Here is a 14202-nt window from a genome sequence, read left to right as displayed (position 1 = left end):
ATCTAGATACAGGATCAGAAACACAACAACACATCTAGATAGAGGATCAGAAACACAACAACACATCTAGATACAGGATCAGAAACACAACAACACATCTAGATAGAGGATCAGAAACACAACAACACATCTAGATAGAGATACAGGATCAGAAACACAACAACACATAGAGATACAGGATCAGAAACACAACAACACATCTAGATACAGGTACAGAAACACAACAACACATCTAGATACAGGATCAGAAACACAACAACACATCTAGATAGAGATACAGGATCAGAAACACAACAACACATCTAGATACAGGATCAGAAACACAACAACACATCTAGATAGAGATACAGGATCAGAAACACAACAACACATCTAGATAGAGATACAGGATCAGAAACACAACAACACATCTAGATAGAGATACAGGATCAGAAACACAACAACACATCTAGATAGAGGATCAGAAACACAACAACACATCTAGATACAGGATCAGAAACACAACAACACATCTAGATACAGGATCAGAAACACAACAACACATCTAGATACAGGATCAGAAACACAACAACACATCTAGATACAGGATCAGAAACACAACAACACATCTAGATACAGGATCAGAAACACAACAACACATAGAGATACAGGATCAGAAACACAACAACACATCTAGATACAGGATCAGAAACACAACAACACATCTAGATAATAGCCACATCTATATAATAGCCAAGCAGATTTCATCAGGCTGAATAGTAAAGGATAGAGGTTAATTTAGCATGTGGATGACTAGAGGTCAGAGATCAGAGGCTGACCATGGTCCTCACCCTGAACTGAGAGCTGACGGTGGGTTAGGGTTAGAGGTCAGAGGTCATGAATAGTGGTACTCACCCTGAACTGAGAGCTGACGGTGGGTTAGAGGTCAGAGGTCATGAATAGTGGTCCTCACCCTGAACTGAGAACTGACGGTGGGTTAGGGTTAGAGGTCAGAGGTCATGAATAGTGGTCCTCACCCTGAACTGAGAGCTGACGGTGGGTTAGGGGTCAGAGGTTATGAATAGTGGTCCTCACCCTGAACTGAGAGCTGATGGTGGGTTAGGGTTAGAGGTCATGAATAGTGGTCCTCACCCTGAACTGAGAGCTGACGGTGGGTTAGGGTTAGAGGTCAGAGGTCATGAATAGTGGTCCTCACCCTGAACTGAGAGCTGACGGTGGGTTAGAGGTCAGAGGTCATGAATAGTGGTCTTCACTCTGAACTGAGAGCTGACGGTGGGTTAGGGTTAGAGGTCAGAGGTCATGAATAGTGGTCCTCACCCTGAACTGAGAGCTGATGGTGGGTTAGGGTTAGAGGTCATGAATAGTGGTCCTCACCCTGAACTGAGAGCTGACGGTGGGTTAGGGTTAGAGGTCAGAGGTCATGAATAGTGGTCCTCACCCTGAACTGAGAGCTGACGGTGGGTTAGAGGTCAGAGGTCATGAATAGTGGTCTTCACTCTGAACTGAGAGCTGACGGTGGGTTAGGGTTAGAGGTCAGAGGTCATGAATAGAGGTCCTCACCCTGAACTGAGAGCTGACGGTGGGTTAGGGTTAGAGGTCAGAGGTCATGAATAGTGGTCCTCACCCTGAACTGAGAGCTGACGGTGGGTTAGGGTTAGAGGTCAGAGGTCATGAATGGTGGTCCTCACCCTGAACTGAGAGCTGACGGTGGGTTAGGGTTAGAGCTCAGAGGTCATGAATAGTGGTCCTCACCCTGAACTGAGAGCTGACGGTGGGTTAGGGTTAGAGGTCAGAGGTCATGAATAGTGGTCCTCACCCTGAACTGAGAGCTGACGGTGGGTTAGGGGTCAGAGGTCAGAGGTCATGAATAGTGGTCCTCACCCTGAACTGAGAGCTGACGGTGGGTTAGGGGTCAGAGGTCAGAGGTCATGAATAGTGGTCTTCACTCTGAACTGAGAGCTGACGGTGGGTTAGGGTTATGGGTTAGAGGTCATGAATAGTGGTCTTCACTCTGAACTGAGAGCTGACGGTGGGTTAGGGTTAGAGGTCAGAGGTCATGAATAGTGGTCCTCACCCTGAACTGAGAGCTGACGGTGGGTTAGGGTTAGAGGTCAGAGGTCATGAATAGTGGTCTTCACCCTGAACTGAGAGCTGACGGTGGGTTAGGGTTAGGGGTTAGAGGTCCTCACCCTGAACTGAGAGCTGACAGTGGGTTAGGGTTAGGGGTTAGAGGTCCTCACCCTGAACTGAGAGCTGACGGTGGGTTAGGGTTAGGGGTTAGAGGTCCTCACCCTGAACTGAGAGCTGACGGTGGGTTAGGGTTAGAGGTCAGAGGTCATGAATAGTGGTCCTCACCCTGAACTGAGAGCTGACAGTGGGTTAGGGGTTAGAGGTTAGAGGTTAGAGGTCCTCACCCTGAACTGAGAGCTGACAGTGGGTTAGGGTTAGAGGTTAGAGGTCCTCACCCTGAACTGAGAGCTGACGGTGGGTTAGGGTTAGGGGTTAGGGTTAGGGGTCCTCACCCTGAACTGAGAGCTGACAGTGGGTTAGGGGTTAGAGGTTAGGGGTTAGAGGTCCTCACCCTGAACTGAGAGCTGACGGTGGGTTAGGGTTAGAGGTTAGAGGTCCTCACCCTGAACTGAGAGCTGACAGTGGGTTAAGGGTTAGAGGTTAGAGGTCCTCACCCTGAACTGAGAGCTGACGGTGGGTTAGGGGTTAGAGGTTAGAGGTCATGAATAGAGGTCCTCACCCTGAACTGAGAGCTGACGGTGGGTTAGGGGTTAGAGGTTAGAGGTCATGAATAGAGGTCATCACCCTGAACTGAGAGCTGACGGTGGGTTAGGGTTAGGGGTTAGAGGTCATGAATAGAGGTCCTCACCCTGAACTGAGAGCTGACGGTGGGTTAGGGGTTAGAGGTTAGAGGTCATGAATAGAGGTCATCACCCTGAACTGAGAGCTGACGGTGGGTTAGGGGTTAGAGGTTAGAGGTCATGAATAGTGGTCCTCACCCTAAACTGAGAGCTGACGGTGGGTTAGGGTTAGAGGTCAGAGGTCATGAATAGTGGTCTTCACCCTGAACTGAGAGCTGACAGTGGGTTAGGGTTAGAGGTCATGAATAGTGGTCCTCACCCTGAACTGAGAGCTGACGGTGGGTTAGGGTTAGAGGTCAGAGGTCATGAATAGTGGTCCTCACCCTGAACTGAGAGCTGACGGTGGGTTAGGGTTAGAGGTCAGAGGTCATGAATAGTGGTCCTCACCCTGAACTGAGAGCTGACAGTGGGTTAGGGGTCAGGGGTCATGAATAGTGGTCCTCACCCTGAACTGAGAGCTGACGGTGGGTTAGGGGTCAGGGGTCATGAATAGTGGTCCTCACCCTGAACTGAGAGCTGACGGTGGGTTAGGGGTCAGGGGTCATGAATAGTGGTCCTCACCCTGAACTGAGAGCTGACGGTGGGTTAGGGGTCAGAGGTCATGAATAGTGGTCCTCACCCTGAACTGAGAGCTGACGGTGGGTTAGGGGTCAGAGGTCATGAATAGTGGTCCTCACCCTGAACTGAGAGCTGACGGTGGGTTAGGGTGAGAGGTCAGAGGTCATGAATAGTGGTCCTCACCCTGAACTGAGAGCTGACGGTGGGTTAGAGGTCAGAGGTCATGAATAGTGGTCCTCACCCTGAACTGAGAGCTGACGGTGGGTTAGAGGTCAGAGGTCATGAATAGTGGTCCTCACCCTGAACTGAGAGCTGACGGTGGGTTAGGGTTAGAGGTCAGAGGTCATGAATAGTGGTCCTCACCCTGAACTGAGAGCTGACGGTGGGTTAGGGGTCAGAGGTCATGAATAGTGGTCCTCACCCTGAACTGAGAGCTGACGGTGGGTTAGGGTTAGAGGTCAGAGGTCATGAATATTGGTCCTCACCCTGAACTGAGAGCTGACGGTGGGTTTTCGTCTGGCCGTGCCCATCTTCAGGGTCTCCTCTCCGTTCCTGCTCCCGACACGCTCAAACAGGTCATAGATGAAGTCAAGTCTGCAACACACACAGTCATTTACAATCAAAAACAAACTCGTCTAAAGGAGGAACTATACTGCAGAGATTATTCAACAGGCATTTTATGACCAGGGGAAAGGGGGATACCTTCAACTGAAATGTGTCTTCCACATTTAACCCCCCTGAATCAGAGAGGGGGGGGGGGGGGGGGCTGCCTTAATCGACGTCCATGTCAGGGTGCAGTTGTTCTTGGGGACTGCCGGCTCGGGATTTGAACCAGTGACCTTTCGGTTACTGGCCCAATGCTCTTACCCGCTAGGCCAGTGTTTCCAAAAATCACTCCTGGGCCCTCCCCTTTGTGCAGATGTTGGATGTTGGCCTATCACCACACAGCTGATTCAAAACCACAACGTGCACCTGGGGGGCCCCAGGACCGAGTTTGGGAAACCCTGCGCTAGGCTACCTGCTAACAGTAATACATATCGTGTGTACCTGCTGTCTTTAAGCATGTTCAAGATGTCATCTCTGAAGGTATCTCTGTTCTTCTGTAGGATCCCTCTGACGTCATACAGAACCTGGTCAAAATAAACAGGTAGTGGAGTAGACAGACCAGAGGCATGTTACAGTACGTTCAGTTAGTACAGTACTGTACATGAAGAGAATGATAGCTAGTCTCCTAAAGTCTGTCAAAGCTGTAGCTGAGACTCGCTGAGAGAGAAGGGACGGTGTGAACAAAGCGTAGCAGAGGGAACAGGGGGGGGGGGACAGAGGGAACAGGGGGAGGGGGGGGCATAGGGAACAGGGGGGGGGGACAGAGGGAACAGGGGGAGGGGGGGGCATAGGGAACAGGGGGGGGGGGGCAGAGGGAACAGGGGGGGGACAGAGGGAACAGGGGGGGGGACAGAGGGAACAGGGGGGGGGGACAGAGGGAACAGGGGGGGGGGGGGCAGAGGGAACAGGGGGGGGGGGGGCAGAGGGAACAGGGGGGGGGGGCAGAGGGAACAGGGGGGGGGGCAGAGGGAACAGGGGGGGGGCAGAGGGAACAGGGGGGGGACAGAGGGAACAGGGGGGGGGCATAGGGAACAGGGGGGGGACAGAGGGAACAGGGGGGGGGCAGAGGGAACAGGGGGGGGGGGGCAGAGGGAACAGGGGGGGGGCAGAGGGAACAGGGTGGGGGGGCAGAGGGAACAGGGGGGGGGCAGAGGGAACAGGGGGGGGGCAGAGGGAACAGGGGGGGGGGGCAGAGAGAACAGGGGGGGCAGAGGGAACAGGGGGGGGGACAGAGGGAACAGGGGGGGGGGGACAGAGGGAACAGGGGGGGGGCAGAGGGAACAGGGGGGGGGGGCAGAGGGAACAGGGGGGGGGGGCAGAGGGAACAGGGGGGGGGGGGCAGAGGGAACAGGGGGGGGGGGACAGAGGGAACAGGGGGGGGGGCAGAGGGAACAGGGGGGGGGGGACAGAGGGAACAGGGGGGGGGCAGAGGGAACAGGGGGGGGGGGCAGAGGGAACAGGGGGGGGGACAGAGGGAACAGGGGGGGGGGGCAGAGGGAACAGGGGGGGGGACAGAGGGAACAGGGGGGGGGGGCAGAGGGAACAGGGGGGGTGGGACAGAGGGAACAGGGGGGGTGGGACAGAGGGAACAGGAGGGGGGGGGACAGAGGGAACAGGAGGGGGGGGCAGAGGGAACAGGGGGGGGGGCAGAGGGAACAGGGGGACAGAGGGAACAGGGGGGGGGCAGAGGGAACAGGGGGGGGGGGGGCAGAGGGAACAGGGGGGCAGAGGGAACAGGGGGGGGGCAGAGGGAACAGGGGGGGGGGGGGCAGAGGGAACAGGGGGGCAGAGGGAACAGGGGGGGGGACAGGGGGGGGGGGCAGAGGGAACAGGGGGGGGGACAGAGGGAACAGGGGGGGGGGACAGAGGGAACAGGGGGGGGGGCAGAGGGAACAGGGGGGGGGGCAGAGGGAACAGGGGGGGGGCAGAGGGAACAGGGGGGGGGCAGAGGGAACAGGGGGGGGGGGCAGAGGGAACAGGGGGGGGGGGGCAGAGGGAACAGGGGGGGGGGCAGAGGGAACAGGGGGGGGGGCAGAGGGAACAGGGGGGGGGGCAGAGGGAACAGGGGGACAGAGGGAACAGGGGGGGGGGCAGAGGGAACAGGGGGACAGAGGGAACAGGGGGGGGGCAGAGGGAACAAGGGGGGGGGGCAGAGGGAACAGGGGGGGGCAGAGGGAACAGGGGGGGGGCAGAGGGAACAGGGGGGGGGGCAGAGGGAACAGGGGGGGGGGCAGAGGGAACAGGGGGGGGGGCAGAGGGAACAGGGGGGGGGGCAGAGGGAACAGGGGGGGGGCAGAGGGAACAGGGGGGGGGCAGAGGGAACAGGGGGACAGAGGGAACAGGGGGGGGGGGCAGAGGGAACAGGGGGGGGGGGCAGAGGGAACAGGGGGGGGGGGCAGAGGGAACAGGGGGGGGGGGGGGAAGAGGGAACAGGGGGGGGGCAGAGGGAACAGGGGGGGGGGGGCAGAGGGAGCAGGGGGGGGGACAGAGGGAACAGGGGGACAGAGGGAACAGGGGGGGGGGACAGAGGGAACAGGGGGGGGGGGGCAGAGGGAACAGGGGGACAGAGGGAACAGGGGGGGGCACTATATCTGGAATAATGTCTAACTAATCTGGAATAAGGTCTCACCATTGTAATGTTTACTATATCAAATAATCCTTATAAAACAGACTAGATAAATATTTTATGATTTATAATGAATATACTGAAGGAAGTGACTCTCTCCTCTGCAGTAGAGGCCTTCCAGATAACAGAGGAAGCAGCAGGGGAGAGGGGGTCTAGGGAGAGGGAGTGTAGGGGGAGGGGGTCTAGGGAGAGGGGGTCTAGGGAGAGGGGGTGTAGGGAGAGGGGGTGTAGGGAGAGGGGGTCTAGGGAGAGGGGGTCTAGGGAGAGGGGGTCTAGGGAGAGGGGGTCTAGGGAGAGGGGGTCTAGGAAGAGGGGGTGTAGGGAGAGGGGGTCTAGGAAGAGGGGGTGTAGGGAGAGGAGGGAGGGACAGGAATCATGGTGGCTCCTACTCTGCAGTAGAGGCCTTCCAGATAAGAGGAAGCAGCAGGGGAGAGGGGGTCTAGGGAAAGGGAGTGTAGGGGGAAGGGGTCTAGGGAGAGGGGGTGTAGGGAGAGGAGGTGTAGGGAGAGGGGGTGTAGGGAGAGGGGGTCTAGGGAGAGGGGTGTAGGGATAGGAGGTCTAGGGAGAGGGGGACTAGGGAGAGGGGTCTAGGGAGAGGGGGTCTATAGAGGGAACTAGAGAGGGGTCTAGAGAGTGGACTAAGTAGGGTCAGAGGGGGTCTAGGAAGAGGGGGTCTAGAGAGGGGCTAGAGAGGGGACAGGAATCAGGTGGCGGACTCAGAGAGGCGTACTAGAGAGGGGACTAGAGAGGGGACTGGAAATGGGTCTAGAGAGGTGTGTAGATAGGGGTCTAGAGAGGGGACTAGAGAGGGGTCTAGAGAGGGAACTAGAGAGGGGTCTAGAGAGGGGTCTAGAGAGGGAACTAGAGAGGGGTCTAGAGAGCGGACTAGAGAGGGGTCTAGAGAGGGGTCTAGAGAGGGGACTAGAGAGGGGTCTAGAGAGGGAGCGTAGGGAGAGGGGGTCTAGGAGAGGGGTCTAGAGAGGGAACTAGAGAGGGGACTAGAGAGGGAACTAGAGAGGGGTCTAGAGAGCGGACTAGAGAGGGGTCTAGAGAGGGGTCTAGAGAGAGGGGGTCTAGAGAGGGGTCTAGAGAGCGGACTAGAGAGGGGTCTAGAGAGGGGTCTAGAGAGGGGACTAGAGAGGGGTCTAGGGAGAGGGGGTCTAGGGAGATGGAGTGTAGGGAGAGGAGGGAGGGACAGGAATCATGGTGGCTCCTACTCTGCAGTAGAGGCCTTCCAGATAAGAGGAAGCAGCAGGGGAGAGGGGGTCTAGGGAGAGGGGGTGTAGGGAGAGGGGGTCTAGGGAGAGGGGGTCTAGGGAGAGGGGGTGTAGGGAGAGGGGGTCTAGGGAGAGGGGGTCTAGGGAGAGGGGGTCTAGGGAGAGGGGGTGTAGGGAGAGGAGGGAGGGACAGGAATCATGGTAGCTCCTACTCTGCAGTAGAGGCCTTCCAGATAAGAGGAAGCAGCAGGGGAGAGGGGGTCTAGGGAGAGGGGGTGTAGGGAGAGGGGGTCTAGGGAGAGGGGGTCTAGGGAGAGGGGGTCTAGGGAGAGGGGGTCTAGGGAGAGGGGGTCTAGGGAGAGGGGGTGTAGGGAGAGGGGGTGTAGGGAGAGGGGGTCTAGGGAGAGGGGGTGTAGGGAGAGGGGGTCTAGGGAGAGGGGGTCTAGGGAGAGGGGGTCTAGGGAGAGGGGGTCTAGGGAGAGGGGGTGTAGGGAGAGGGGGTCTAGGGAGAGGGGGTCTAGGGAGAGGGGGTCTAGGGAGAGGGGGTCTAGGGAGAGGGGGTCTAGGGAGAGGGGGTGTAGGGAGAGGAGGGAGGGACAGGAATCATGGTAGCTCCTACTCTGCAGTAGAGGCCTTCCAGATAAGAGGAAGCAGCAGGGGAGAGGGGGTCTAGGGAGAGGGGGTGTAGGGAGAGGGGGTCTAGGGAGAGGGGGTGTAGGGAGAGGAGGGAGGGACATGAATCATGGTGGCTCCTACTCTGCAGTAGAGGCCTTCCAGATAAGAGGAAGCAGCAGGGGAGAGGGGGTCTAGGGAGAGGGGGTGTAGGGAGAGGAGGTCTAGGGAGAGGGGGTGTAGGGAGAGGAGGGAGGGACAGGAATCATGGTGGCTCCTACTCTGCAGTAGAGGCCTTCCAGATAAGAGGAAGCAGCCGGGGAGAGGGGGTGTAGGGAGAGGGGGTCTAGGGAGAGGGGGTCTAGGGAGAGGGGGTCTAGGGAGAGGGGGTCTAGGGAGAGGGGGTCTAGGGAGAGGGGGTGTAGGGAGAGGGGGTCTAGGGAGAGGGGGTCTAGGGAGAGGGGGTGTAGGGAGAAGGGGTCTAGGGAGAGGGGGTCTAGGGAGAGGGGGTCTAGGGAGAGGAGGTCTAGGGAGAGGGGGTCTAGGGAGAGGGGGTCTAGGGAGATGAGGGAGGGACAGGAATCATGGTAGCTCCTACTCTGCAGTAGAGGCCTTCCAGATAACAGAGGAAGCAGCAGGGGAGAGGGGGGAGGGACAGGAATCATGGTGGCTCCTACTCTGCAGTAGAGGCCTTCCAGATAACAGAGGAAGCAGCAGGGGAGAGGAGGGAGGGACAGGGTGTAGGGAGAGGGGGTGTAGGGAGAGGGGGTGTAGGGAGAGGGGGTCTAGGGAGAGGGGGTCTAGGGAGAGGGGGTCTAGGGAGAGGGGGTGTAGGGAGAGGAGGTAGGGACATGAATCATGGTAGCTCCTACTCTGCAGTAGAGGCCTTCCAGATAAGAGGAAGCAGCAGGGGAGAGGAGGGAGGGACAGGAATCATGGTGGCTCCTACTCTGCAGTAGAGGCCTTCCAGATAAGAGGAAGCAGCAGGGGAGAGGAGGGAGGGACAGGAATCATGGTGGCTCCTACTCTGCAGTAGAGGCCTTCCAGATAAGAGGAAGCAGCAGGGGAGAGGGGGTGTAGGGAGAGGGGGTGTAGGGAGAGGAGGGAGGGACAGGAATCATGGTGGCTCCTACTCTGCAGTAGAGGCCTTCCAGATAAGAGGAAGCAGCAGGGGAGAGGGGGTCTAGGGAGAGGGGGTCTAGGGAGAGGGGGTGTAGGGAGAGGGGGTGTAGGGAGAGGAGGGAGGGACAGGAATCATGGTGGCTCCTACTCTGCAGTAGAGGCCTTCCAGATAACAGAGGAAGCAGCAGGGGAGAGGGGGTCTAGGGAGAGGGGGTCTAGGGAGAGGGGGTCTAGGGAGAGGGGGTGTAGGGAGAGGAGGGAGGGACAGGAATCATGGTGGCTCCTACTCTGCAGTAGAGGCCTTCCAGATAACAGCGAGCGAGCGAGCGAGCGAGAGAGAGAGAGAGAGAGAGAGAGAGAGAGAGAGAGAGAGAGAGAGAGAGAGAGAGAGAGAGAGAGAGAGAGAGAGAGAGAGAGAGAGAGAGAGAGAGAGAGAGAGAGAGAGAGAGAGAGGGAGAGGGAGAGAGGGAGGAGAGAGAGACACACACACACACTACTGTGATGGTCCGGGTCTAAACCACACCAGAACAACACGAGACACTATGGAACACAAAGCTTTACTATCTCATCCTGGAATATACAAGGTCAGAGGTCATCTGCCTTTGGCATAAAGAGCAGGAACCCAGACTTCATCAAAGAAATTGGAAATATTGACATTGTCATCCTAGAAGAAAAATGGTATAAAGGAGACGAACCCACTGGTTGCCCTCTAGGTTACAGAGAGCTGGTAGTCCCATCCACCACACTACCAGGTGGGTGGTATAGAGGAGACAGACCCACTGGTTGTCCTCTAGGTTACAGAGAGCTGGTAGTCCCATCCACCACACTACCAGGTGGGTGGTATAGAGGAGACAGACCCACTGGTTGTCCTCTAGGTTACAGAGAGCTGGTAGTCCCATCCACCACACTACCAGGTGGGTGGTATAGAGGAGACGGACCCACTGGTTTCCCTCTAGGTTACAGAGAGCTGGTAGTCCCATCCACCACACTACCAGGTGGGTGGTATAGAGGAGACGGACCCACTGGTTGCCCTCTAGGTTACAGAGAGCTGGTAGTTCCATCCACCACACTACCAGGTGGGTGGTATAGAGGAGATGGACCCACTGGTTGTCCTCTAGGTTACAGAGAGCTGATAGTCCCATCCACCACACTACCAGGTGGGTGGTATAGAGGAGATGGACCCACTGGTTGTCCTCTAGGTTACAGAGAGCTGGTAGTCCCATCCACCACACTACCAGGTGGGTGGTATAGAGGAGACAGACCCACTGGTTGTCCTCTAGGTTACAGAGAGCTGGTAGTCCCATCCACCACACTACCAGGTGGGTGGTATAGAGGAGACAGACCCACTGGTTGTCCTCTAGGTTACAGAGAGCTGGTAGTCCCATCCACCACACTACCAGGTGGGTGGTATAGAGGAGATGGACCCACTGGTTGCCCTCTAGGTTACAGAGAGCTGGTAGTCCCATCCACCACACTACCAGGTGGGTGGTATAGAGGAGACGGACCCACTGGTTGCCCTCTAGGTTACAGAGAGCTGGTAGTCCCATCCACTACACTACCAGGTGGGTGGTATAGAGGAGACGGACCCACTGGTTGCCCTCTAGGTTACAGAGAGCTGGTAGTCCCATCCACCACACTACCAGGTGGGTGGTATAGAGGAGACGGACCCATTGGTTGCCCTCTAGGTTACAGAGAGCTGGTAGTCCCATCCACCACACTACCAGGTGGTTGGTATAGAGGAGATGGACCCACTGGTTGTCCTCTAGGTTACAGAGAGCTGGTAGTCCCATCCACCACACTACCAGGTGGGTGGTATAGAGGAGACAGACCCACTAGTTTCCCTCTAGGTTACAGAGAGCTGGTAGTCCCATCCACCAAACTACCAGGTGTGAAACATGGTATAGAGGAGACAGACCCACTGGTTGCCCTCTAGGTTACAGGGAGCTGGTAGTCCCATCCACCACACTACCAGGTGTGAAACATGGTATAGAGGAGACGGACCCACTGGTTGCCCTCTAGGTTACAGAGAGCTGGTAGTCCCATCCACCAAACTACCAGGTGTGAAATATAGTATAGAGACGGACCCACTGGTTGCCCTCTAGGTTACAGAGAGCTGGTAGTCCCATCCACCAAACTACCAGGTGTGAAACATGGTATAGAGGAGACGGACCCACTGGTTGCCCTCTAGGTTACAGAGAGCTGGTAGTCCCATCCACCACACTACCAGGTGGGTGGTATAGAGGAGACGGACCCACTGGTTGTCCTCTAGGTTACAGAGAGCTGGTAGTCCCATCCACCAAACTACCAGGTGGGTGGTATAGAGGAGACGGACCCACTGGTTGCCCTCTAGGTTACAGAGAGCTGGTAGTCCCATCCACCACACTACCAGGTGGGTGGTATAGAGGAGACAGACCCACTGGTTGCCCTCTAGGTTACAGAGAGCTGGTAGTCCCATCCACCACACTACCAGGTGGGTGGTATAGAGGAGACGGACCCACTGGTTGCCCTCTAGGTTACAGAGAGCTGGTAGTCCCATCCACCACACTACCAGGTGGGTGGTATAGAGGAGACGGACCCACTGGTTGCCCTCTAGGTTACAGAGAGCTGGTAGTCCCATCCACCACACTACCAGGTGGGTGGTATAGAGGAGACGGACCCACTGGTTGCCCTCTAGGTTACAGAGAGCTGGTAGTCCCATCCACCACACTACCAGGTGGGTGGTATAGAGGAGACGGACCCACTGGTTGCCCTCTAGGTTACAGAGAGCTGGTAGTCCCATCCACCACACTACCAGGTGGGTGGTATAGAGGAGACGGACCCACTGGTTGCCCTCTAGGTTACAGAGAGCTGGTAGTCCCATCCACCAAACTACCAGGTGTGAAACATGGTATAGAGGAGACAGACCCACTGGTTGCCCTCTAGGTTACAGAGAGCTGGTAGTCCCATCCACCACACTACCAGGTGGGTGGTATAGAGGAGACGGACCCACTGGTTGTCCTGTAGGTTACAGAGAGCTGGTAGTCCCATCCACCATCAGCTAGTCCAGGTGGTTGGTGATATGAGGAGACGGACCCACTGGTTGCCGTCTAGGTTACAGAGCGCTGGTAGTCCCATCCACCACACTACCAGGTGGGTGGTATAGAGGAGATGGACCCACTGGTTGCCCTCTAGGTTACAGAGAGCTGGTAGTCCCATCCACCACACTACCAGGTGGGTGGTATAGAGGAGACGGACCCACTGGTTGTCCTCTAGGTTACAGAGAGCTGGTAGTCCCATCCACCACACTACCAGGTGGGTGGTATAGAGGAGACGGACCCACTGGTTACCCTCTAGGTTACAGAGAGCTGGTAGTCCCATCCACCAAACTACCAGGTGTGAAACATGGTATAGAGGAGACAGACCCACTGGTTGCCCTCTAGGTTACAGAGAGCTGGTAGTCCCATCCACCACACTACCAGGTGGGTGGTATAGAGGAGACGGACCCACTGGTTGCCGTCTAGGTTACAGAGCGCTGGTAGTCCCATCCACCACACTACCAGGTGGGTGGTATAGAGGAGATGGACCCACTGGTTGCCCTCTAGGTTACAGAGAGCTGGTAGTCCCATCCACCACACTACCAGGTGGGTGGTATAGAGGAGACGGACCCACTGGTTGCCCTCTAGGTTACAGCGAGCTGCTAGTCCCATCCACCAAACTACCAGGTGGGTGGTATAGAGGAGATGGACCCACTGGTTGTCCTCTAGGTTACAGAGAGCTGGTAGTCCCATCCACCAAACTACCATGTGGGTGGTATAGAGGAGACAGACCCACTGGTTGCCCTCTAGGTTACAGAGAGCTGGTAGTCCCATCCACCACACTACCAGGTGGGTGGTATAGAGGAGACGGACCTACTGGTTGCCCTCTAGGTTACAGAGAGCTGGTAGTCCCATCCACCACACTACCAGGTGGGTGGTATAGAGGAGATGGACCCACTGGTTTCCCTCTAGGTTACAGAGAGCTGGTAGTCCCATTCACCATACTACCAGGTGGGTGGTATAGAGGAGATGGACCCACTGGTTTCCCTCTAGGTTACAGAGAGCTGGTAGTCCCATCCACCACACTACCAGGTGGGTGGTATAGAGGAGACAGACCCACTGGTTTCCCTCTAGGTTACAGAGAGCTGGTAGTCCCATCCACCACACTACCAGGTGGGTGGTATAGAGGAGACAGACCCACTGGTTGCCCTCTAGGTTACAGAGAGCTGGTAGTCCCATCCGCCACACTACCAGGTGGGTGGTATAGAGGAGACGGACCCACTGGTTGTCCTGTAGGTTACAGAGAGCTGGTAGTCCCATCCACCACACTACCAGGTGGTTGGTATAGAGGAGACGGACCCACTGGTTGTCCTGTAGGTTACAGAGAGCTGGTAGTCCCATCCACCACACTACCAGGTGGGTGGTATAGAGGAGACGGACCCACTGGTTGCCCTCTAGGTTACAGAGAGCTGGTAGTTCCATCCACCACACTACCAGGTGGGTGGTATAGAGGAGATGGACCCACTGGTTGTCCTCTAGGTTACAGAGAGCTGGTAGTCCCATCCACCAAACTACCA

The 14202-nt window shown here is 56.7% G+C and overlaps 1 protein-coding gene across 1 annotated transcript in view; it reads right to left on the bottom strand.

Moving 5' to 3' along the window:
• LOC129820679 (unconventional myosin-X-like) overlaps positions 1–14202 on the bottom strand; it is a 440174-nt gene that overhangs the window by 134922 nt on the left and 291050 nt on the right. Inside the window, exons 16-17 of the mRNA XM_055877525.1 lie at positions 4476–4558; positions 3914–4022 (exon numbers count right to left, since the gene is read on the bottom strand). Coding sequence (XP_055733500.1) covers positions 3914–4022; positions 4476–4558 — 192 coding nt within the window. The remainder of the gene's footprint in view (positions 1–3913; positions 4023–4475; positions 4559–14202) is intronic.

Source organism: Salvelinus fontinalis, chromosome 23, assembly GCF_029448725.1.
Source record: "Salvelinus fontinalis isolate EN_2023a chromosome 23, ASM2944872v1, whole genome shotgun sequence".
NCBI lineage: Eukaryota > Metazoa > Chordata > Actinopteri > Salmoniformes > Salmonidae > Salvelinus > Salvelinus fontinalis.
The sequence above is the reverse complement of the archived record's forward strand: the minus strand, read 5'-3'. Positions and strand labels throughout refer to the sequence as shown.